Source organism: Phyllostomus discolor, chromosome 3 (assembly GCF_004126475.2).
Source record: "Phyllostomus discolor isolate MPI-MPIP mPhyDis1 chromosome 3, mPhyDis1.pri.v3, whole genome shotgun sequence".
Lineage (NCBI taxonomy): Eukaryota > Metazoa > Chordata > Mammalia > Chiroptera > Phyllostomidae > Phyllostomus > Phyllostomus discolor.
In genome coordinates this window covers 178,024,501-178,051,094 of record NC_040905.2, presented here as the reverse complement: position 1 = coordinate 178,051,094, position 26,594 = coordinate 178,024,501, and the positions used below count along the sequence as shown (strand labels likewise).

Here is a 26,594-nt window from a genome sequence, read left to right as displayed (position 1 = left end):
AACTTTCTTGTGACATAGAAATGTACAGTTCTCCATTATTTTGGATGACTATAAATGTAACTCTGATCTAACAATGCACCTATTACATTCCCTGGAGCTAAAAGTAATTTTTGAGTGTTTGAGATCAAATTCATAGGCTTCCCTCAGAAAAAAATCCATTGTGGTCTTAGAACATGACTTGTCTATTGTTAGAATATAAATTTGGGAATATAAAGTTGACTGTGTCCTAAGCAGCTCTGAAATAATTAGTAAATTAATAACAAGGAAATATTGACATAATTAGCATTCCAATATTACCAACATTAAAATAAATACAATTACCTAATGGTTGTCATAATTATTTATAATTTATAAATCCTGCCTACTTTCAAAATGGCTTTGAGACTTTTTATAGTTAAAAACACACATGTGCCCTGGCTGGTGTAGCTCAGTGTATTGAGCGTGGGCTGCGAACCAAAGCATCACAGGTTCGATTCCCAGTCAGGGCACATGCCTAGGTTGCAGGACATGGCCCCCAGCAACTGCACATTGATGTTTCTCTCTCTCTTTCTCCCTCCCTTCCCTCTCTAAAAATAAATAAATGAAATCTTTAAAAAAACACACACATGTACACACATATAGATGAGCAATTCAAAATTATACCAAAAAAGTTTGATCAGAAACCAGCTAGAGCAAGAGTAGAAATGGCATTGAGGACAGGCTGAATGCTGAAGTTTAACACTAAACATAGGTTGGAATTGCTGGCAGAGCAGTTAAAATGAGATAAACGCTTTGTCCTTTTTGCTTTCTGAAAGGAGGCCTGGTAATTCTCCATTAAAAACAAAATTAATACATTCTAAGAGAAATTCATCATAAGTGTCTTCTAAAATATGGAGAAACTGAAAATTTTAACTCTCAGAAAAAAATGGTACAAGACTCTGGTCATATGGTATTTTCTTAGTTTTCAAAATGTTAAGTAAGTTACCATTAATAGAATTTCCATGTACTTCCTTCATCCTACCATCCTTCCCTTGTGATGACTTCATTTTTTCCCCTGTAAGTTGAATTACTACATTTTTATTGGGTTTGAAGAATTTTTAGAGACATTGAGGGTAAAGGACTGGTTGAAAATAAGGAGATTCTTGTCTAATGCATAAAATTAACCTGTGCTAGGAGATTAGTGAGACCCGTGCTTTCCCTTACTTCATATAGAGCAGGGTTGGTAAACTTTTTCCGTAAAGGGTCATATATGTCTGTTACAACTTCTCAGCTGCAGCATGAAAGTAAACAGGTAAGACTGTGCTCCTGAAGAACTTTATTTTTCCCAGGAGCACCCAATACCCTTCACCTTTAGAATACAACTGATTTTTAATTTCAGATATTTTCATCACTCCCTCACTAACATGATGAACTTAGAAAATAAGCATGTTATTCTCAATTTTGGTGCTGTCTTTCTCATTTGAGAAATGCAAAATGTTAGTCAAGGTAATTTTGTAGACTTTGCAGGCACTTACCATGCTAAGAATCTGGGCTCGATTGTAACCCCTCCACATAACCTGGCCTTTTCTTTCTTTTTTTTTTTTACATAGAAGATTCTCCATCTTTACAGCTATACCATCACTTCTGACCTGTTCAAAATAAGAGAAACTTACAAAAGAGTCAAAATACTTCAGGACATTTCTGCCCTTACCTGCTAACAGTTAGGAAAATAGAATTTTTATCAATGAGGATTTTGAAAAATCTACTTAGTTAAACATTCATTAGGATATTTTCCAAAGTAAAGTGAGATATAATTTTTTTTTGAGTTTAGATGAAGACAGATAATCAAGGAATAGTTGCATATGACATTTTGGCAGCTGATATCAAAATGATGCATTTTTGTATGCCAAATTACTCTCCCCAGTACTGATAAAGTAAAAAGCATACTATTTGAAATATTGATATTTTCTTGTTTATTTTATTATTTGTTTATAATGTATTTAAACTTTTACCTAAGGTTATTAATTGGTACATTGCAATCTACCTGTCTTCAGTCACTCAGTGAATTATGAGAGAATAAGGCCAATGACTCTGGAAGGACTATTTTCTCTTTCATACCCTTGCACAGGGTTTTACGTGTACTACAACAATGTCAAATGTGTTGATTTCTTCAGGACTTGTGTCAGGGCATCACAGTGGCTTCTAGGTAGCCCATGTATCTCATAGGGTCCTTTGACAAACTGCACACAATGACATACCCTTAGACTTGAACCTCTATAGAGACTAAAGGAAGTGGTTGGGTGTTGCCTCTGTCTGGGTTACTTGGATGTCAAGATGTGGAAGATTAGGCAAGCACGGCAGATAGAACTGGAAAGGGAAGGAGAATAAACAATAGTGCAACATCAATACCAAGCAATGTCACCCAGTAGGTTGACTTTTGTCTCAGTCCCACTGCTGAGGATTGTGCAGGTCAGCTTAGAGCTGTCCTACACACAGGGCAACGGAGCTTGAACTCTATTCACTGTTCAAGGTCTACTCCCAGAAGACATATAAATAGCCAGGCACCTGTGGCCCTCTGGACACAAAGTCAAAGCGAACTCTGGCAGCCTGAGGGCAGTTTTCCAACAGGTGACACAGGGCTGACTGTCAGGAGGAAATGCACAGGGGATCTAAGAGGATGGGGCGGAGCAAGATAGCATTTGCTCCACGTACTATGAAGGGAAACATGCAGCAAACTTGAATCAGGTGGTCTGGGTTTGAATAGCATTCTATTAGCTGTGTGAATTTAATCATATCACTCAATTTGAGATTTAATTTTCTTGGCTCTAAAATTTAGAAGTCTGCCTCATGAAGGGTGTTTAAAGGATTAAATATGATTGTATTGGGCACGATGGGGAAAGGATCCTGGGCAGAGGAAATAGAATGGAGGAAGTATAGAGTCTAAAAAAAGTAGTGCTTAACCTTTGGGAAACAGTATCCCCTCCACATGCAGTAGATATGGAGGGAATACTTAGGATAAGCCCTAATCTCTTTTGGGGAGGTTAGAGCAATGATATCTAAGTTAAGGTCTAAAGCAGAGGAAGGCTATCTGGTCAATATGGTGGATGGAGCTGAAGTGAAAAATATCCCATCCCACTTCAAACATATAGAGATATAGGAAACAACAACAACAACAAAGGTGTACTATGAAGCCAAACTCAAAGCAAAGAAGGTTTGGTAGATTAAAGATGGCTACAAGTTCTTGATCACTCCTCTTGTTGAGAGGTGGTGACTATTTACCCTCCCCTTGAGTCTAGGTTGGCCGTGGTGACCAGCTTGACCAATTGAAGGTGGCTCACCTAACATTCTGGGAGTTTTGAGGCTAGGCTGTAAGAAGCAGTGAAGTTTTGGTCCAAGACTCTTCAAACGCTCATTTCTGAAGTCCTGAGGCACCATGTAAGAAGTCTAACTACCTTGAGGGAGAGACTGTATGAAGAAGCCCTGATACCACATGGAAAGTGAGAGTTGGATTACAACTTTAAAATTTGTCAATATAATTCACTTCATTAACAGAATAAAGGAGGAAAAACATGGTCATCTAAATATATTCTGGAAGCATGTAATGAAAAGTAAAATCCACTCTGAGAAATATTCTCAGCAATGTGGGAACAGAAGAGAACTTCCTAAACCAAATAAAGGGCATCTACAAAAAAGGGGGGCACCTATAGTTAACATCAAAATTAATGGTGAAAAATTGAATGATTTTCCCCTTGTGATTAGGAACAAAGCAAGGAGATCTGTTCTCACTACTGTAATTCTACATTGTACTAGAAGGCCAAAGCAGTGCAATAAAGTGCAAAAACATTTCTTAAAAGAGCTACAGATTGGAAATGAATAAGTAAAACTATCCTTTTCTTTCTGCAGATGATGTAAGTGTGTCTGGAGAAAATCCTAAGAATTTGACCAAACAGCCACTAAATCTATTAAGTGACTTTGGCAAGGTCTCAGGATATATGTTCATCAAAATACCAAAATCAGTTGAATGTTCACATGTTGGCAACAAATAAACAAGAGATACATCATGTTCATTGGTAGGCAGGCTTGATATTAAGATATCAATGCTCTAAAAACTGATCTATTAAATTCAACACAATTATAATGCCAGGACATATTTTTATATAGTATGTATTTTGTATAATAAATTGAAAAACTGATCTTAAAATTTATATGAAAATACCAAAGGCCTGAAACATTTTGAAGTGATTTTGAAAAAGAATGACAAAGTTTGAATACTTATTCTACTTGACTTTGGGACTTACTCTCAAGCACTCTAATCTAGATCACATGGTGCTGGTGAAAGGCTAGATATACAAATCAGTAGGACACAATAGAAAGTCCAGAACTAGACCCACACGTATATGATCATTTGATTTCTGAAGAAGGCGATAAACTGAGAAAGGACAGTGTTTTTCCAAAGATAACTTACAATAGATCACAGGTGTGATAAATGATGTATTGATGTATTTCTAGAAGAAAATACAAGGAGTGTTTTTTTGCAACTCTAGATAGAGGCTTTTTAGATGGGCCACCATAAACTAAATGTTAAGCATAAAATAAAACATTGATAAACTGGATTTCATCAGTACCAAACCCATTTGCTCTTCAAAAGACACCCATTAAGAACATGAAAAAAGCAAAGCACAGAATGGGAGATCTTTGAAGTACCTTTGTATGATAGAAGACATGTTCCAGAATGTTGAAAGAACTCTTACAACTCAGTAGGGTGATAACCAAATAAAAAAATGGGCACATGATTTAAACAGCCGCTTCATAAAAGAAGATACAAGAACAGCTGATAAGCATATGAAAAGCTGTAAACATCATTGGTCATCAGGGAAATGAAAATTAAAACCACAATTCACTGGTTTTCAGTTTTCATTGGACTCGATTTCTTTCTGTCTCCACTTCCTGCATACATAATAAAATTCAAACATTTGTCTTAACTGAGAGAAGCAACATGTATGAGACACACATACATCTAATGTGGGAAAAGGATATATGAGCTTTGCTTGGTCTTCATATGATGGGATCAGAAGTTTGAAAGGCAACACTTCTTAGTTCTGGTACTGAATACCTACTCTGCTCTGGTTTGCAAGTTGGTGTTTGGTGCTGTTTGGAGCATTATAGATATCTAAACTTTTACAGTGGAAGATACCGAAGTCTGACAGCTGCCAACACACACACACACACACACACACACACACACACACCAATGCTATACATTGACTACAAAAACAATATGCAATCAAAGAGAAAGTTCAATCGGATCTATAATGCTGTATTAAAAAACAACAACAACAGCAGATCCAGCCCCGGCTGGTGTGGCTCAGTAGATTGAGTACTGGCCTATGAACCAAAGGGTCGACAGTTCAATTCCCAGTCAGGGCACATGCCTGGGTTGCAGGCCAGGTCTCCAGTTGGGGGTACATGAGAGGCAACCACACACTGATGTTTCTCTCCCACTTCTCCCTTCCTTCCCCTCTCTAAAAATAAATAAATAAAATCTTTAAAAAATCTTTTAAAAAGACAGATCCAAAAATATGATAAAATGTTCACATTTGCTAATTCTGGGTAGGGAGATATGGGTGTCATATTATTCTTTCCTCTTTCATCATAGTTATAAAAAGAGTAAATATATCACTATGATATAAATTTGCTGACACTCTCTTCTCTGTAAAATCTTAAATTTTTTCCCTATAATTTTCTTAGGACTGCTAAGCCCTGAGTAGATACAATGAGAAAATTAAGAGTCAAGCTTTTGTGGGAGTGCATATGTTTGAGAGAGTTCCTAAACCTACTAACTGACCCCTCAGTCGCAATGCCATTACTTGGATATCTAGTTTCATCGAAACAGGCTTATCAGACCTTTCTGGAACAAAAGTAACTAAAATCTTACGTCAGGCTCTGAGGATGGCTGTTGTATCTGAAGGAAATCCTATAGGGCAGATTATAACAAACTTCCATTAAAAGCCTTCCCCATTGACTGGGTGAGGAGGAGGTGAAGGGGTGGTGCTCATTTCCCATTGTAGGAAACTGGGCCAATTTATGATGTAGCAGTGGGTAATTGCTCACGACTCATCACTCTAGTCATTGTCTCACACCGGTTTCCCCAGGTACGCTCTCAAGAGCACTTACCCTGTGAAAAGCCCACAGAAATAGAAACAAAACCAAAACAAAACCCAAAAGCTTCCATGTCAACTACATTTAGGAAATATTAGATTAAAATAGCTTTCTCTATCTTGTTGAAGAAGTAATATAGTAGGACTCTTTTCCAAATGCATTTGTGTTTTGGAAATGTATTTGACGGCAAAACTCTATCTTTTCAACATTGTCTCACCATTTTGAGAAGCACTCTAACACGATTATCTCTGATTTCTAAAATCCTGGAGCAGCTCCAGGGGAGCTGATCTTTCTAAAAGTCACGCTGATAACTGGGCAAGCTCTCCTTACTTACCAACTGATTGGCTCTCAAAGGCTGCTCTGTTATCTCGGGTTCTTTGCTAGCTGTTTCTAGATGCTAAAATAGAAAAGAAATGCCTGCTATTTCTTTCTTCTCTCCGTCCTTTATTTCTTGGAAAAAAAATTGAAGGCAGATTTTGTAACCTTGGCTTTCCCCTGAGTATATTGCTGGGGATATTCAAAAGCGTTCCTCAGAAACTTGTGAGTGGCTTTGTAGAGGCATCTCACATTTTAGATAAACAGGGAGTTCCTTAGTCTTTCCAAAAATTGACTCCTATTTTCTCACTGATTTACATGAAAACTTCAGAGGGACAGTCAATATGTATTTGTTCCTAACAAATGTCTTAAGCCTCCTGCCTACTTTCCTCCAATCGTTTCTGCCAATTACTTAATGATGTATAAACAAATACTTGAAAATATGAAAGGCAACCCCATATTTATAGGACTCTTTTGGGAATCTTTTTATAGGCTGAAGAGTCCTTTCAAAATGTGAGTGATTACTCGATATAATAGACTAGAAAGCCCAGAAATAAACCTAAAACATATACAGGAATTCAGTACATGCTAAAGGTAACATTAAAATCCACGAGGAAGAAAGTGTTGAATACATGGTATTGAGACAACTAGGTAGAAATCCGGAAAAAAAGTACAGTTGAATCTACAATTCACACCTGCTCCAAAATAAATTCTAGATGGATCAGAGTTTCAGCATGAAAAATAAAACCATATAAAAGACTTGAAAACAAAAAGCATTCCTTGGCCTGTTACTTGAGCTTACATAGATACTAAGCAATGTCCTTGTATGTGACAAGTCACAATGAAATTGTGGAAACTTTGATATTTACATTCTGTCATGACAGTAAGGAGCTGTGAAGTTAATTATGTAATTAATTGTCATACTTGGGGACTAAATGGAGACTAAAGGGACAGATGTTTGATATATAAGGTGGGACCAGATTGTAGAGGGCTTTGACCCAGATGGAGATTACCCTTGGTTCTCTTTTACTGGGAGACCGCTAGGGACTTATGAGCTAGCTGCAGATTCTCAACCTCCGCACTATTTACATTTTTGGACAGATAATTCTTTGTTATGAGAGGCTGGCTCTGTGCATCATAGGATATTTGGCAGCACCCCTAGCATCTTAATAATTGGTATTTAAGAAGGACTGTCTAGCTATGGTTGTGCAGAATGAATAGAAGGATGGGCAGGGCAAGAACCAGCAGAATGCATTAGAGGTTGTCCCATACCCTAGGTATGGTATATTGGTATAGTAAGGGCCTCCAATAAATTACATTTCACAGTGTCCATGACCTTGTATAGTTAGTCCCCTTTCACACTGATGTAGGGCCTGGCATGTGACTTGGTTTGATCAATAGAATATCAGTACATGACACAGGCTGAGGCTTGAAAAGCATATGTGCATTTGGACTTATCTATCAGAACACTGTTGTCATGTGACAAAACCCATGCTAGTCCTGTGAAGACCTAGCCTCGTGGAAACCATGTTTGGTTGTGCTGCTGTAAACACCATTGCTGCAATCATTTTTGCTACAAACATTTTCACCACAGAAGCAATTTCACCATAAAAGATAAAGTAACTGGTTGACAGTTTGCTTTCATTTCTCTATTGAAAAAATTCTCAAAGGACTCCCAATTTTACATTATATAAATCTTAGCCAGATTGTATAGTATACTAGAAAATAACAACATTTTTGCAACTTCTTCTAAGCACAGTCATCCTCCCAAAACAACCAAAAGTTTAGCAAGGTACGGCAAATGTAAAAGAGATGGCTACTAATTTATAACAGTCTTTGAGAGCATTATTGTTTTTTAGTTGTAAATTGATCCCTTTCTTAATGAAGGAGGAAATTTCAGGGGAAAAGAGAAAAAGTATGATGCCCAGCAAGAAGACAAATCAATAAACTAAAGAAAAGTATAATACTTTATATGAATGGATGACTTTGAAGACCATGTATTTTCATTTTTTAAACATTTTATTTATTTTTAGAGAGAGGGGAAAGGAAAGAGAAAGAGGGAAAAAAAAACATCAGTGTGTAGCAGCCTCTCCCGCACCCACAATAGGGACCTTGCCCACCACCCAGGCATGTGCCCTGACTGGGAATGGAACTGGTGACCCCTTGGTTTGCAGGCTGGCACTCAATCCACTGAGCCACACCAGCCAGGGCTCATTTTTGAAATAAAGTCTTTTACATTTTGTTAATTTTTCATGTTTCACTATCTTTTTCCATGTCCCTCTTTTATTTTCTGTTCTTTTATCTTTTATGGAAAAATTACCTTACAGCCAATTAATTATGTAAAATTTTACAGCAAAGATGTTTACAATGATACTACCTAGAACCCCTGAAGACACATGGTCTAGATAACAGTGAGCACCAACTTCCAGACACATTAGTGAGGTGCTCTAAGACCACAGAGATGCAATTAAGCCACCATGATTACATATCCCAGGCAAGCCAGAGGAGAAACCACCTACCTGAGCCCTGCCCCAGTTCATGACAATGAAATTATGAGCAAATGTAATGGTTGTTGCTTTAAATGACCAAGTGTTTGTTGTACTGTTATACAGTGATAGATAACTATTACATTAGGTCTGGAGTAGATTAACATCAGTGGAAACGAGAATGTATGTACACAACATTTGGAATAATCCACATTTCTTGATGATTCTTCAAAGAAGGGGTTTGGGGAAAAGGAAAGCAGGTCAAAGAATGTAAGAATTTAGAAATTCGTGCAATGGTCAAGGTGAGTGCAGGAATAAAGCTGCATGAGCAGTCTTCAAAAAGGTACTTCTGCCTCAGCTATTAAAAATATTAAGTCATGTATTTTAAAAAACACAGATATTTATTAATTGCTAACAATATAATGATAATATTTCAAAGGTTGAGTTTAATATGTATATTTGTAAAGCTTTTAAGGCATTACGAGCTGGCAACTTTTTACTTTATATGGAAAACTCAATCTTTAGAATAAATAGGAGAGCACATAAACTCAAAATCAATAACAATTTATATTGCACTAATGATAAAATTCATTTCCATGTATTAGCTGTCTACTTGAACAGAACACATTCACTGGAAGATCCAAGATGGCAGAGGAGTGAGTGCAAATCACACTAACCTCCTTGCAGGACAAATATGGAATTACAACTAAATTGCGGAGAAATCATCCAGAGCAAACAACTGAATAATAGTGAGAGAAGCCGCAGACAGACAGAAGAAACAACTTGAGCACAACCTGACTGATAGAGTGCGGTGGAGACAGGAGAAGTTTGGCTGGACAACCACAAATGGCAGCTGAAGTTCCAGAGGGATATTTAAGTAACCAGCTGGATCCCCCTGAGAACTGTGGGGTCTAAACCCCAGCCTAGAGCACACAGTCCAAAAAGTACACGGATAACATCCAGCTGCAAAAAGCAGCACAGTTGCTTTCTGCCAGAGATGGATAGCTGGAGATGAAAAAAACCACTGAAAGGGCCAACACTTAAATTTTCATTTGTAGCCACTTATCCTGGGTTCTAGAAAAGTAAACAAGAGACACTTGAGGAAAGACAGGATGGAGGCTTTGGGGAAAGAATTGAGAAAGTAGCTGCTGGGATGCCGGTGCTAAGTCATCCCCCATACTGTGGCAGCCATCCTGCTCAGGCAGACCACTCCCATCTGAGGGGTATCAGCCTGAGAAACAATAGCCCCGTCCACAGGAATTATTCTGCCCCACCCTGTGGAGCTTAAGCCTGACTGCTGATTGCAGAGTGACTAGATTAACAACTGAAGGAGCCAGCCACAGACAGTAGATCCCTGGTAGTCTCGAAGAGGTTCCCTAAGGCCAGGTGAGGTCACCATCTGACATCACAAGAGGCAGATCCAGAAAGAAAAAAAAGTGGTAAATACTAGAGGCTACCGAGATGAAATCCACCATGGTCTTCTCCATGATTTGCAATATTTTCTTTCCTGCATAGCTTTTTAACATTCATTTCTTATCCTTCAAGTTTGTACCTATTAAGTCACTAGATTTTATATTACGGTTTATGTCAATTCACATATTTTGCTCCTCCCTTCTCTTACCCCATTTTACCTTCTACTTTCCTCTTATTTTCATTTTAAAATTTATTTTCTCTCTTGCTACAACTTGTTTCCATTCTTCACTCTTACTATTTCTCCCCTGTCCAGCCTCTCAAAACCAATTTTCTTGTCAATGGTCATCTCACATCATTTTTTCTGCCCTTAAAATACCCGATTCTCTCTCCATCTTTACCAATCTTTGCTCATTGGTTGTGGATAGGGTAGTTGTGTTGCATTTTTTCAATTTTATCTCTAGATCTTCACTAACTTTGTACTTCAAGTCTCAAATTTTATTGTTCCCCTCTCTTACTCTTTTTCTAACCTCAAATTTTAATTTTACTCTGTCTTAGCCTGCTTTTTCTTTTTCTTCTCTTTAATCTTGCCCTGTTTTTACCTTTTCATCTCAAATTATAATTTTTCCCTGTCTTAGCCTGGATTTTGTTCCTCACTCTTAGTATTCCTTCTCCCTCTATCATCTCAAAATCACATCCCTTTCCTCTAGAATCTCTTAAGCGTTTCTTTCTTTATTTTCCCTCCTCTTATTCCTATCACATCTATATTAATGTTAGCTCATTTGTTGTAGATAGTGCTGTGGTGGGTCTTTTTCTCCCATTCAGTTCTTATTCTTTTATTATTTATTTACTTTTTTCCCTTTTTATTTCTCTCTCTCACTTTATTTTCTTTAAATATCTGTTTAAACCTAATACTATATGCTTTCCTTCTCTAATTCCATTTCTCTTTCTTCATTACCTTTTTTATTTATGATGTAAATTTTACTTTCTCTCCTCAAATTCCTTTGATTCCCTACTCTTATTAGTACTCCTCCCTCTACCCTCTCAAAATTATTTTTCTTTCAGTAGACCATCTCATATTTTCTCTCTTGTCTTATAATAGTCTTAATATCTTTATACCCTTATCAATCCTGGTTCATTTGCTGTTGATAGTGGAATTATGGGTGGAATTTAGTTTTGCTGGTGTGGGTTTCTTTCCTGAGCTTTACAACTACATACAGGACATGGTGGGCATAGTGACCCTCAGTCAACCTGCTGGAGGTAAGGACCCACAAAAGAATGGCCCAGCAACAATCAAAATCTAATTACATCAAGACAGCCAACATAAATAGCATAAAGGGAATCAATCCTAAGAGCATCAATTTAAGGAGATCAAGGAGACTGCACCCTGAATCACACAGGTTTCCTACCATAGAAGTTCACACCGCAAAGACAAGGAGTCAAAGCAGACTGACTTAAGAAGCAGAAGCAAAGAAGAAGAGTCTCCCCAAATATGGGGAGACAAAGAAACCACCCCCAATAGAAAGGAAATGAAGACTCCATAGAAAGAGTGCTATATGAAATAGCGGCAAGTAAACTATCAGATACTGAGTTCAAAACAGTGGTTATAAGGAAGCTTGGTGAGCTCAGTGAGAATTACCAAAAACTATAGGGAAGATACAAGGAACTTACATGAACTACACTGGCATGAAAAAAACATAGAAACTATCAATAAGAGCCAGGAGGAAATGAAGAATACAGTTTCTGAATTGAAGAACACAGTAGAAGGAATCACAAGCAGGCTGGATGAAGCAAAGGATCAAATCAGCGAGCTGGAGGATAAGGTAGAAAAAAATTCCAGGAAAGAGCAAGAAAAGAAAAAAAAGGCTGAAAAAGAACAAAGAAGGGTTAAGGGAACTGCAGGACAACATGGAATGTAATAATATCTGTATAATAAGGATACCAAAAGGAGAAGAGGAGGAGCAAGGGATAGAAAACCTGTTTGAAAAAGTAATGACGGAAAACTTCCTACTTTGATGAGAGAAAATGTCACACAGGTCCAAGAAGCATGGAGGGTCCCAATGAAGGTGAACCCAAAGAGGTCCATTCCAAGATGCATCATAATCAAAATGGCAAAATTCAAAGATAAAGAGAGAATCTTAAAAAGGCAGCAAGGGAGAAACAGGAAGTAACATACAGGGGAGCCCCAATAAGGCTAGCAGCTGACTGCTGAAGGGAAATACTACAAGCCAGAAGGAAATGGCAAGAAATATTCCAAGTAATGAAAATAAAGGACTGCAATGAAGACTACTCTACCCAGCAGAATCTCATTTAAAATAGAAGGCAAAATAAGGAGTTTCCCAGACAAAAGAAGACTAAAAGAATACACCTCCACCAAACCAGCAATGCAAGAGATGTTAAAGGGTCTGCTTAGAGAACCTGAAGAAAAAGAATAAGAGAAACAGGCATACAGTTACAAAGGGGGGAAATGGCAATAAATAAGTACCTATCAATAACAACCTTAAATGTAAATGGATTTAATACTCCAATCAAAAGACATAGGATAGTTGAATGGATTAAAAAAATGACCTGCACCTACGCTGCCTACAAGAGACCCACCTCAGGACAAAAACTTACACAGACTGAAAGTGAAGGGTTGGAAAAAATATTCCAAGCAAACAGACAGGAAAGAAAAGCCAGGTAGCAATACTTATATCAGACAAAATAGAGTTCAAAACAAAGGCCATAAAAAGAGACCCAGAAGGACACTTCATAATACTGAAGGGAAGAATCCATCAAGAAGACATAAACATTATAAACCTATATGCACCCAACATAGGGGCACCCAAGTATATAAGGAAAATCTTGGAGGACTTGAAGAAAGATATAGATAGCAACACACTTATAGTAGTGGATTTTAACAACTCACTGCCAACAATGGATAGATCTTCCAAACAAAATATCCAAAAGGATATGGTGGCACTGAACAGTGTCTAGATCAAATGGACTTAACTTATATACACACACACACACACACACACGTATATATGTGTATATATGTATATATGTAAGTTATATATGACTTATATATAAATGTATATACACATATATGTACATATACAACTTGTATACATAACACACCACCTTTCATCCCAAAGAAGCAAAATACACATTCTTTTCAAATGCACATGGAACATTTTCAAAGATGGACCACATAATAGGACACAAAACAAGCCTCAACAAATTCAAGAAAATTGAAATCATATCAAGCATCTTCTCAGATCACAAGGGCCTGAAACTAGAAACCAACCTCAAGGAAAAAACTCAAAATCATTCAGATTCATGGAGGCTGAATAGCATGCTGTTAAACAATGAATGGGTTAATAATGAGATCAAGGAAGAAATCAAAATGCTTCTGGAAATGAATGAAAATGAACACACAATGCCCCAAACCTATGGGACACAGCAAAGGCAGTTCTGAGAGGGAAGTTCATAGCAATACAGGCCTACTTAAAAAAGACAGAAACATTTCAAATAAACAACTTAACCCCACATCTATAAAAAGTACAGGAACAAAAACAAAGCCCAGAGTGAGTAGAAGAAAGGAAATAACCAAGATCAGAGCAGAATTAAACGACATAGAGACTAAAAGAACAATTCAAAGGATCAGTAAATACAGGAGCTGGTTCTTTGAAAATGTAAACAAAATCAACAAGCTTTTAACCAGTCTCATCAAGGCAAAAGAGAGAGGACCCAACTAAACACAATTAGAAATGAAAGAGGAGAAATTACAACTGAGATACAAAATTTCTGAGGTACCCAGAAATACAAAGGATTGTAAGAAATTACTACAAACAACTATATGCCAAGAAATTTGAGAACCTGGTAAAATGGACAAATTTCTACAAATATATAATCTTCCAAAACTGAATCAAGAAGAAGCAGAAAGCCTGAACAGACTAATAACAACTAGTGAAATTGAAGCAGTAATCAAAAAACTCCTAGCACAGAAAAGCCCTGGACTGGATGGTTTCACAGGAGAATTTTACAAAACTTTTAAGGAAGAGCTAACCCCTATCCTTCTCAAACTCTTCCAAATAATCCAAGAAGAGGTAAGACTCCCAAACTGTTTTTATGAGGCCAGCTCATCCTAATCCCCAAACCAGCTCATCCTAATCCCAAAACCAGATACAGACACAACAAAGAAAGAAAACTACAGGCCAAAATTGCTGATGAATACAGTTGCTAAAACCCTCAACAAAATATTAGCCAACCAGATCCATTTTTTTTTACATTACAAAGATCATACATTAAAAAGATCATACACCATGATCAAGTGGGATTCATCCCAGGAATACAGGGATGGTACAATATTTGCAAATCAATAAACGTAAAACATCACATAAACAAAAAGAAAGACAAAAATCACATGATCATATCTATAGATGTGGAAAAAGCATTTGATAAAGTGTAGCACCCATTTATGATAAAAACACTCAACAAATGGGGAGTAGAGGGAGCATTCCTCAACATAATAAAGGCTATATACAAGAAACCTACAGCCAACATCATACTCAGTGGGCAAAATCTAAAAGCTTTCCACTAAGATCAGAAACAAGACAAGGGTGTCTGCTTTAATCACTTCTATTCGACATAGTATGGGAAGTCCTAGCCACAGCAATTAGACAAGAAGAAATAAAAGGCATCCAAATTGGAAAGAAGGAAGTAAAATTGTCATTGTAGATGGCATAATAGTGTACATAGAGTAATATATGTACACTATATATTATACACAGAACAGTATATGTACATGATAGTATAGATTCCACCAAAAAAAAAACTACTCAATTTATTAAGTGAATTTGGCAAAACAGCGTGATACAAAGTTGATATTCAGAAATCAAAGGCATTTTTGTACACCAACACCAAAATATCAGAAACAGAAATCAGGAAAAAATCCCATTTGATATAGCAACAAGAAAAATAAAGTACCTAGGAATAAATCTAACTAAGCAGTAAAATACTGTACTCAGAAAATTACATAACACCAAAGAAAAAAAATTAAGGAAGACACAAACAAATGGAAACATATACTGTGTTCATGGGTTAGAATTAACATCATCAAACTGTCCATACTACCCAAAGCAATTTATAGATGTAATGCAATCCCTATTAAAATACCAATGACATACTTCACAGATATAGAATATTTCAAAAATTTATATGGAGCCATAAAAAAACCCAAATAGCCTCAGCAATTATGAGAAAGAAGAACAAAGTAGGAGGGATCACCATACCTGACATCAAACTATATTACAAGGCCACAGTAATCAAAACAGTCTGGTACTGGCATAAGAACAGATACATAGATCAATGGAACATGATAAAGAGCTAAGAAATAAACCCTTGTCTCTCAGGTCAATCAATATTCGATGAAGGGGGCAGAAGCATAAAGTGGAGTAAAAAATAGCCTCTTCAACAAATGGTGTTGGGAGATCTGGACAGCTACATGCAAAAAAATGAAACTCGACCACCAACTTATACCATACAGAAAAATAAATTCAATATGGATAAAAGACTTAAATATAAGTTGTGTCACCATAAAAGTCCTAGAGGAGAACATAATCAGGAAAATTTCAGATATTCCACGCAGCAATATTTTCACCGATATGTCCCCTAGAGCAAGGGGCATAAAAGAAAGAATAAACAAATGGGACTACATCACATTAAAAAGCTTCTGCACGACTAAAGAAAATATCAGCAAGATGAAAAGGGAACCAATCGTATGGGAAAATATATTTGGCAATGATACCTCAGACAAGAGTTTGATCTTCAAAATATATAAAGAACTCACACAACTCCATACCAGGAAGACAAACAATCCAATTAAAAAAATGGCTAAAGGACCTGAACAGACACTTCTCCAAGGCGGACACACTGAGAGCCCAGAGACATATGAAAGGATGCTCAGCATCAGTAGCCAGCCACCAGAGAGCTACAAATTAAAACTACAATGGAATACCTCTTCACACCGGTGAGAATGGCCATAATAAACAAATCAACAAACAACAAGTGCTGACAGGGTTGTGGAGAAAAGGGAACCCTAGTACACAGTTGGTGGGAATGTAGACTGGTGCAGCCACTGTGGAAAACACTATGGAATTTCCTCAGAAAACTAAAAATGGAACTGCCTTTTGACCTGGAAATTCCATTACTGGGATTATACTCTAAGAATCCTGAAACACCAATTCAAAAGAACCTATGCACCCCAATGTCCATAGCAGCATTATTTACAATAGTCAAGTGCTGGAAAAAGCCTAAGTGCCCATCAGTAAGTGAGTGGATCAGAAAACAGTAGTACATTTACACAATAGAATACTACACTGTGGAAAGAATGAAGGAATTCCACTCTTCACAACAGCATGGATGGAACTGGAGAGCATTATGCTAAGTGAAATAAGGCAGGTGGTGAAAGACAAATACCATATGATCTCACCTATAAGTGGAATCTAATCAACAAAAGAAACAAGTGAGCAAAATAGGACCAGAGACATGGAAATAAAGAACAAACTGACAGTGACCAGAGGGGAGTGGATAGGGGGACAGTGGGGGAAAGAAGGGGAAGGGTCAAGTCAAGGAACACGTGTAAAGGATCCATGGACAAAGCCAAAGGAGGGTAGGACTGAATGCGGCAGGCGGGGGTGGGTAGGGCAGGAGAGGGTAATGGAAAAATGGGAACAACAGAAATTGAACAACAGAAAAAAAAAGAATATGAAAGTTGGATTAAAAATAAAAGAACACATTTACCTAACAATTAGATTGCTAAAACCAGGGCTTCTCCTAATTTACCAGTTAAATTTACAGATGGACATTACCAGTGGTATTTACAGCTTGATAGATGCTGTGAGTGTTGATGGTGTTTATTGTACTGTTCAAGAAGAAACAGTTTCTCAGATGTTTAGCACTTAGCTTTATGTTTAAGGACACAAGCCTGAGGAAATGTGTCAATCAAATACCCTACTTTATCATATTAAAAAATCAAAGTAATAAGCAATGAAGAGAATCCAGAATGAGGTAAAATGGAAATAAGGAGTCATAAATAAAAGAAATGGCAGTAAAGAAAGTCTAAAAAGTGGAGGGAACGGATAGTGTAAGTAAAGTAAAAATAACTCAAGTGCATTTTCACAGGCTGTAAGAATCACTGTGAGAAACATATGCTACATAAATCATATAACAGAATGAGGTCTTTTGTAAATTGACAGGCAAGATTTTTTAAAACTACCAAAATGAATGATTTTTAAAGACTTTATACCCATAAAACAGTAGTAAAGAAATAACAGCATTATTGAAATAAGTGTTTAAGATCAAAGGGAAACATACATTTGGATATGTCATTTCCTTAAGGTTTTTTTTTTAAAACTACCCCATTCTCATAAATATTGCTCCCTACGAATGATTTAGGTTATTAACCTTTTCTCAGATTGAAGAAACAAAAACTAAGAAAAATTATTTGGATGTGGGTATCTGGAAAATCTATGCGATTTCTATTGTGTTTTACCTACTAGTTGGGCCTTAATGTTGAAGCGACATGTGTTAAGGAGAGCCAGTAAAATCAGAGGTCAGTCTCGCCCCTTGATTTGTAAGAAAACTTGTATATACAGAAGTTTATCAGTTTTCTGGAATTAGAAGAGAATAAAACACACATAAGGTTAATTAATTTGGAACACTACCCCTACCTTTCTCTTTTCTGTCCAGTGAGTTAGCTAGCGTACCACGCTCATGACAGCAACAGTATCTGTGGGAAACTAAGTTCTTGGTTTTATGAGCAAGAGAGTTTATGCCGAAGGACCTGGCAACGCTACAACCGCACCCCCAAGTTACGGCCGGTCTCCAACTCCAAGAGCCCCAAACCAGAGCCCAATACAGAAAGCACAGCCGCGCTCCCGGAGGCCTGGGAACCAGAGCCGCGCGCTCCTCCTCTCTGGCTGGGCGGAGCTGGCCTCGCCGGGAAAGTTGCCAGCGCAGACGCACCGGGGGGCTCAGTCACCTGCGGACGCTCCAGAGCAGTGTACGCAAAAGGGAGCGCACTCACCGGGCTCCGGGGGCGGATAGGCAGCCGACAGGGGTACGCGCCCCAGTCCCAGCGTTGGAACGCGCCGCCCTCAACCCGCGCAGTCGCCTCGCGCCACCCGGACGTTCCCGCTAGAGGTCGAACCGGCCGGACGAGTCCTACTTGCCACGACTCCAGCCAGCAGCAGGTGGCCCTTGGCTTCCCGCTCTCGCTGAAGTCCCGGTGCACAGCGCACCCCGCCGCGTCCCGGAGCTCTCTCGGCCGCCCCGTCGGGAGGGATGGAGGCGGACGGGGACCCGGAGGAGCTGGCCCGGTTGCGCTCAGTCTTTGCCGCCTGTGACGCGAACCGCTCAGGGCGCCTAGAGCGTGAGGAGTTCAGCGCGTTGTGCGCGGAGCTGCGCGTGCGGCCGGCAGATGCGGAGGCTGTGTTCCAGCGGCTGGACTCCGACCGAGACGGTGCCATCACCTTCCAGGAGTTCGCGCGCGGCTTCCGCGGGGCCCGCCGCGGGGGGCGGCGTCGGGGCTTCGGGCTGCTGGAACCAGCGCTCGCAGAGTCCCAGGTTGAGTCCGACCCCGGGAACAGTGAGGAGGACGAGGCGGACGGGGGCGACGAGGGGGCGGCAGCTGCATCGCTGGCAGCCCCCTGGGGAGCGGTGGTCACCAGCCAGGCTTGGCAGGACTTCCAGGCGAGACTAGGGGAAGAGGCCAAGTTCATCCCCAGGTGCGTGTTTGGGTTGGAGGGCTGGAGGTGAAAATGGTTTTTCCTGGGCTGACTCACTGGACCCTACTCTTCTCTGTCAGTTGCTTTCCTCCATTCAACGACTCACTAACTTTTCCAAGACTGAGATCCCCTAAGAGTTAAGGAAAGAGAATGCATTCAGAATCAGGGTTTAGGGGACAAAGTTTCATGTGCTCATTTCTGAGCCCTGCAAAAGGTCCTTTGTTAATTACAAGGGACAAAGTGAAATCCTCAACGACTAGAGATTCCTCCAGGACGTGGGTTTAGGAGCGCCGGCTCCTCAATGACCTGGTTATGTCACTTACTTAGAAGACTTCCGGGGGAGGGGGGGCCGCGGTGGTGACCAGGGCCCTTTGCCAATTTGGTGTTTTCTGTAGCAGTTTTTGCCTGTGTTGTTTTCCTACTACTGACTAGAAGAAGAGACATTATTGGGTATTTATATTGCTGGACACATATTCATTGATGCCTACTCTATGCTAGGCATTTTACAGAGTTCATTTTAATTTTCAGAATAACCTTGGGAGGAAGACTTTCTTTGCTCTAATTGATGAAGAAACTTAGACCCAGAAATTTATACCTGTAAAATATTAAGGGACTCTCCAGTTAATAAAAGAGTAGGGATTTGATCCTAGATGTTGTGAATTGAAAAACTCTCTTTATATGTCACAATAAAATGATAAATTCATACAATAAATTCTCTACTCCTACAACTCCAACAGAAATAACATAATACAAAGTTACTAAATTAATTCTTAGCGGAAAAAGGAATGCCTGTTGATTCAGGGCAGGGAGGAAAAGCTACTCAGGGTGTTTTTGTTGTTGTTTGTTTTTGAGATTAATTTGCATCTGTCTATTCTTAGTGTCTTGGTATGCCTCAGGCAGCTGCTATCACTTCTTCCTCAGGCACTGCAGATATGTGAATGCTGTACATTTTTTTTTCCTCTCTGCTTAGATTTTAATTGAAGTTTTTAAGGGGCTCTGGCTGTTAGTAAGAAAATTTGAAAGATTGTTTTGGTTGGCAGTTCACATACGTGAAACATAAGACTCAGAAAAGGAAGGAGCCCTTGGAGGCAGCAGTGGCCTGGCTTACCCATTCACAGATTAGACCTGCAGGGCAAGGAGTCTGCACTTCCGCCTCCTCCCAGGTTCTCTCTCCAGTTTAGAGAGTACCGGGAATGCTGGAGAGTGACTCACTGCAGTGTAAGAGGGATTGTGTAGAGAAAGTGGGTGTGATACCCATCTTTTCTAGTATTTACAAATGAGTTAAAATGCAGTGTCTCCACACGGGAGAGGAACAATTTAAACATTGCCATAAACTGTGCTGTTTGAATCGCCTTTCATTTGTAACTTGGTTTGGGTCCAGCCAATTAAAAAGATACTAATTTTAGGAATAAGGAAAGGTGTGTTCACATCATATTATTTTGATGTATATATATGCACATACATGTGGATCTGCTCTTTTCAGTTGTTAGGTCTCAGCAGCAGATGCTTAACACTTCACCCTTAAATGATTAAAATGACCTTCCTGGGATCAGCGTACAAAACACAACTTATTATTATTAGTGATATTATTATCATGATACCTTTTCAAACTCTTCAAAGGTTATTAAATTTAATGGCCACTGGTGTCATATGTTAGACTCGTGTCCTAAGCCTTCTGATGGGAGATTAACAAGTACAGTGTTTGCCTTCCTACTTGTGTAAGTGGAAAAGAACCACACACAGCTGCCTCATCTGATTGTTACCATGGCAGCCACAACTGTTTTTGTAAATTGGATTGCTTCTGTTCCACTTCCTTATATAGCTGTGTCCTTCCCTTCCTCCCATCCAAATGTGATAAAAATCTTTTGCTATTGATAATGTCATTGCCATTTTTTTAGCCAAATTAATTCTGCAAACATTATTGAGTATCTATTTTGTGCCAGATACTTAGATACTATCCTGGGTCCCTGGAGACAAAGAAAAGGGTGAGATGTAGTTCATGCCCTCAAGAAGTTCATAGTGTGGGTGAAACATTTTCGAAAATTTCCTCAAAGGCCACTTAAAGGCAAGAGAGTTATTTGCAGGAAACTCCATATATTGTGGACACAGCTTGGCAGACTGCTGCAAGCAGATGCTTTCTTTGAAGTCTTGAGTTTTTATCTTTGAAAAAATCACATATTTGGTTGTCATTTTACTCCATAATATAGTGGAACTTGTTTTAATATAAAATGTTATGTTTTCTTCCCAAGGGACCTTGCTCTCCACAAAAGTGTGCTGTTGCATCTGGTGGCTTTGTTTCCCTCCTGACACTCCATCTCCTCCCTAGTGGTACCCTGTCCCATGTTTATGGTGGGGGGTGGCGGATATTCATGTACAGTTTGAGAACAGATATCAGGTGTAAGAATGTTTGGTTCTTGTAGAGGCAAAATATGTCAGTGATTTCCATTCCCAAGTTCATTCAAGCTCTTAGATCCAAATAAGCAAATTTGCATTAAACTCCCAGTCATCAGTTACTGTGATATTAGAAAATAATATTGCATTGTGAAAAGATGAAAATGGTCTCTGGGATACGTGTCAACACATTCTTAAGTTCTATCCCTCTTAAAAAACTGAGGGACTCCTTCCCTTAAAGGCTGGGTGGGGAGGGTCCCAAGCAGTCACAAGACCTGTTAACCTGAGCTGGACATGTGTACATGTGTCCTGGGTTAGGATAGACAGTTACCCCTTCTAGTAAGTTGGAACTAGATCAGCCAGCAGATGAAACCGGAGTGGACAAGGTGATGTGGTTATGTGAGAGAATTCCTGAAGGAAGATCATACCAGAAAAACCCTTGATGTGGGGAGGGAATGTCTGGGGAGAGACGGAGAGCAGACTTGTAATAACGTAGCCTAGACAATTTCTGGTGCCAGGGGCATTATCTTGGTGAAAGGGAGATTTGTACCCAATAGGTATTCAATAAATGGACTCAATAAATATTTCCTGGATTAATCGAATAAACCTGTCTTCAGTTCCTTGGTTCATATACTGAGAAAGCAGTTAGTTCATGCTGGGTGCCTTTTTCATTTCTTTTGTCAATTCTCTATATTTTTTCAGGTTCTCAGTGTGAGCTGGTCGTGGTGTTCAGAGATTGGCAAGGAGAAAAGGAATCGTGTGCCTGTGGATGCACACACATGTACGCATTGACTATTTGACTGGAGGCGGTGATGGCAGAACTGATTTCTCCTCTGGTCAGAGCTGAAGCTTTTAGGAGTTTTCTCAACTCTATTTGTACCAGTTGAATGTCATTTGTGAATTGATAAATTAGCTTAGAACCCTACATTCTCAGAAACAGAAGCATGAAGGTCAGGCTGGCGCTGGAATCAGCCAGATTTTGAGAAGGGGCACAGGTTCCGCCACCATCGCCAGGTCAGGGAGAGACCCAGGGCGGGTGTCAGGAGTGTATCAGGCATTACTGCGACTGGTGACCCATCAGACAGGGCTAGGGTGGGACTTGGTCACACACCAGGACTGGTACTGTGTGGTCAGCTGTGGCACATGGGTTGTGACCTGCCTACACACACAACCTTGAAGGGGAGTCTTTTCCTTAATGATTTGAAAAGAAGAAATTGAGCAGAACCGAAACTACCCAAGGGTGAACTGTTCACAGATTGCCAACACAGTGTAGTTTGGCCTGTTCATATAATGATGATTACTAAAATTGAGAGGAAAAGGTCAATAGTTGAACACTAATTCCACTTAACAAGGACATTTTTAAAAACAAGTAGCTACATGTGGGCAGAGGCATAGTTTGAGTACCGGGTCAGGTTTCTTTTACATGATGTCTTCTTGGCTTCTCAGTCGGATGGCCTTTTGTAACAGTGTAGTTGCTCCAGCAGCCCGCTCACTTACACGGCGTGGTGCAGGGAGGACAGGAAAGGCAGGGAAGAGAGGGAGGCAGAAACAGATAAACACAGAGAGAGGGCCAGAGACAGAGAGTGAGAGAGGGAGACAAGGTGAGGGGGGGCTAAAGACTGGGATCAGTGGACAGATGGAGAGACACTGATTGATTAGATAATGCCTCAGTTTCCCCTCTTACCACTCAGTGAGTTTATGGTCCTGAGCCAACCTGACACGGGATAGACAGATCAGCTCTTCTCTGTTTAATCTCAGCTCTTGATATTCAAAATGTGGGTATCTGGGTGCTTTAGACTGTGTTTGTAGTGTTTGAAGATAAATATATACTCGTATATGTGTTCCACATATGCTGAATGATACTGTGTTTGTCCAAGGAGTAAAAGATTTATTCCAGCCTCAAGGCACGATGGTGAGTTGGAGCCCAGTCCTGGAAGGGGCTTAAGGGTTTTTTTGACTGTGCGTGATACGTACCTTTGGCATTGGCCCTGGGAACTCAGTGCACCAGCCACAGGTTTTTCAGAGTTTCTGTGCCTTTTCTGGATTGAGAACTGGGGTGGGTATGAATCTATCTATCATTTATCTATCTTTTTTTTCCCGCTGTTGCTGGTATGTTTTTTTTTCTCTTGAATATGTCCTCTAGGACTATTACATGTGTCATTACCTTGTTGCTGAGGGGGAGAAGCCTGTTGGTAGAGAAAACCACAGCTCTACCTTGAACCTTCAGAGCCTTGCAGAAGTCTGTGCGTGACTTAGTTTTCATGGGTTCCACTTACCGGCGTTCCCTTCTGGTTCTGCTATTTGAATTTCATCTCAATGTCATCATTTCTTTTTGGCCTCCTGGCCCCAGATGGGTATTCTGGCCTCCCCAGTCTTAGAGGACTCTCAGTTTTGGTTGTACATGCAGTGGCCAGCTCTGACCCTCAGATCTTGCTGATTGCCCAGTGCTTTTCTCTCAGGTTTTGGTGAGAGATTATTTATTCTGTCCTGATGGGCAGACAAAAAAGGAAAGGCTTAAGATGGGGTGTCACTGGAAGACTATACTCCAAGAACCACAGGCTCCTCTGTAGCTTGTCTTTAACCTGAAATGTTGATTTACTCCTCTCCCACATCACTGTTCAAGTTCATGGTCAAGCTGTTCCTGTTGCTTTGAGTATGTGGAAATCTTGACCTGTTTATTTATTTCTTCCTGGTTATGTAGTCTTATTTCATTCGTAAAATGGAAATAGCTACAACATGTTATTCTACCTTGAATGGAGGTGTGGGAGCTGATCGCTGAAATGAGAATCTTTAGATGATGGGAGAGGTTCAAATGCCATAGTGATCCAAATGTCTGTTTTTTATTGCTTTCCCCTCCTAAGATGGCATATACAGTATACATTCTTGCTTCATGTAGCTCATGTTCAGGGTTGGGGAGCCCTTGGCTGCACTATGTAGTTGGAAGGAAGAAATGGGAAGTGAACATCATCAGGCTGTTTCTGTATGACGATTTTAGTCTCATATCAGGTTGTAAAATGCAAAATAAACACGGAGTCCCAGGGAGAGGCGAGAGAGGTGGAGTGTGTATGACACATGATTTCCTTGGAATTGTTTTTCCTGAAAACAGTATCACTGCTTCAGTTTGTAGATATTTGGGGTCTTCCAAATTATAATTGCTTCTGTCAATTATAAACAGAGAATAAGTGAATTTTAACCCTTGAGGCCTTAGCCTGTATGTTTTACAAAAACAAGATATACAGATGCAATAGCTCTAAGTTGTTTCTTTAATTCTGTCTCTGATTCACTCAATATTAATGTGCTTGCCAGTGTCCTAGGCACTAGTGAGACTTGGTAGACTTGACCTTGACCTTCAAGGTTCCTGATATCTGAAGGACCTGGGACACAGTACTGTGAATGGAAAAACACCTCCTGGCACATACTCAGGACTATGCACATTTCATGTCAAGAATGTTTCTCAAACCAGGGGCTACAGACTCTTTGGGGTCTTTATATGTATACTTAGGCGCCTTAGGAGACAAAACATTTCTGTTTTCATTTAATGAACGATAAAATAATTAATTTGAGCACATTTGGAATTGCCTGGGTGACTCCTCCATCACAGTTTTGGCTGCACAGTTGCACAGCCTGCCTTGTGACTAGGACTGTGCAGCTTCCCACAGCCCCACACACATTGCCGTGGGTGGGTGAGGAAGGCCGAGCTGCGGGCTTACTGTGTGAATGAGGCATTCGTGTGAACAGACAGCGGTGCTGGGTGGTCTGCAGTCTCAGTGGAAAGTGATGGGAGAGTGGGGTTTTGTTCACGGAAGTCCGCGCAAAACAACCACGTGCAGGCTGTTGGTACCACCTTGGCATTGGCTGTGCTGGCTTAGTTTCAGCTAAAATGTGTCCCCTGTCAGGTGAGATTAATGTTGCTAATTGTATTTTTAGTGGTTTTGTAAATGTGTGTTGGTCTTATACAGTTTTGGAGGTGTAAGTATAAGGAGTTTATATCTGGTTTATGTTTGCTTGTATTTGGGTAATGTGATATAAACATGATTTATTTCAACTCTGGAATCCATAGGAAATGTTTTCTCTACGAAGGCCTGCATGTTTATCAAGCATTAGAAATACTCTTTTAAAAAGACATGAAGTCCTTAACAACTATGTAGGACTGGAAACATTAGTTTCTCTATTTTTCATTGCTCAGTTGATCTTGTCTGTCATTTAAATCAAGGGCATAATGCCGTGGAAAATTTTATCTTAAAATTTTCCCAGTCTTATCATTTTTCTACAGAAGAAATTCTTTTTTTTCTTGTCTTTCCCCCCTCTCCCTCCCTCTCCCTCTTCCCTCCCTCCCTTCCACATTTTTTTGTATTCACACGTGTCCAGGACTAACTACACTGGGCACTGGCTTCCAAATAGTATCCTGTCAAAAATCAGAGTTTCTTGGCCAGTTTCTCTCTATCCGGAGATGATCTCATCAGCAAGGGTAGAGAGTGGTGAGAACCATGAGGCAGGTGGGTGGTCTGGATCCAGCTCTCACCTGTGGTCAGAAATCAAGCAAACCAATTACATGCAGGGAGTTTCCTCCTGTCTTCGATAGAGAAGTTATCTCTGTGTATCTACTGTGGTAGTGTCACAGTTCCAGCGAGAGAGACTCTAGGCCCCTGTCAGATGAGCTCTGGGTTCCGTTCTCTCACTTGTGGGTGGCTGATGTGATGGAGCGGGGCTCACACTCAGAGGCCTGCGGGACCAGGCAGGGAGACTGATCTGGTGTAGTGGCGAGGAGCCCGGGGCCAGGAGGAGCCTCTGCTTCATCTGTGGGGGGCTGGGCAGCTGCTGCCAGGCCGGATGCAGTCTCAGTGTTGCCAGTGATGCCAACTTCTAGAGATGGTGAAAAGTCCAGATCTTAAGTGGAAGTTTCCAATTTTGCATTCTCTGTGAAGGTCAAAGCTCGGAGGTGAAAAAGATGCTGTTGGCAACCTCTGTTCCCTATCTGTGAACAGTAAACCCACATGTCAGGTGTGATCTTGCTTTGAAGATCTGTGTTGCTGCTGGAGTGTAGTTCCATGGCGCCTCAATTCAGAACTTTAACTGAGATCCTTCCCCTTCCAAGTTTGTGGGG

At 39.9% G+C, this 26,594-nt stretch overlaps 1 protein-coding gene across 2 annotated transcripts in view; it reads left to right on the top strand.

Moving 5' to 3' along the window:
- The first annotated feature begins 18,026 nt into the window (after positions 1–18,026).
- Positions 18,027–26,594, top strand: part of RASEF (RAS and EF-hand domain containing) — a 68,286-nt gene continuing 59,718 nt past the window's right edge. The window contains exon 1 of one of the 2 annotated variants that reach the window (XM_036021774.1): positions 18,027–19,099. In XM_036021774.1, the coding sequence (XP_035877667.1) occupies positions 18,657–19,099 (443 nt within the window). In that variant the 5' untranslated portion in view covers positions 18,027–18,656. The remainder of the gene's footprint in view (positions 19,100–26,594) is intronic. The other variant, XM_028530738.2, reaches the window with a different exon arrangement.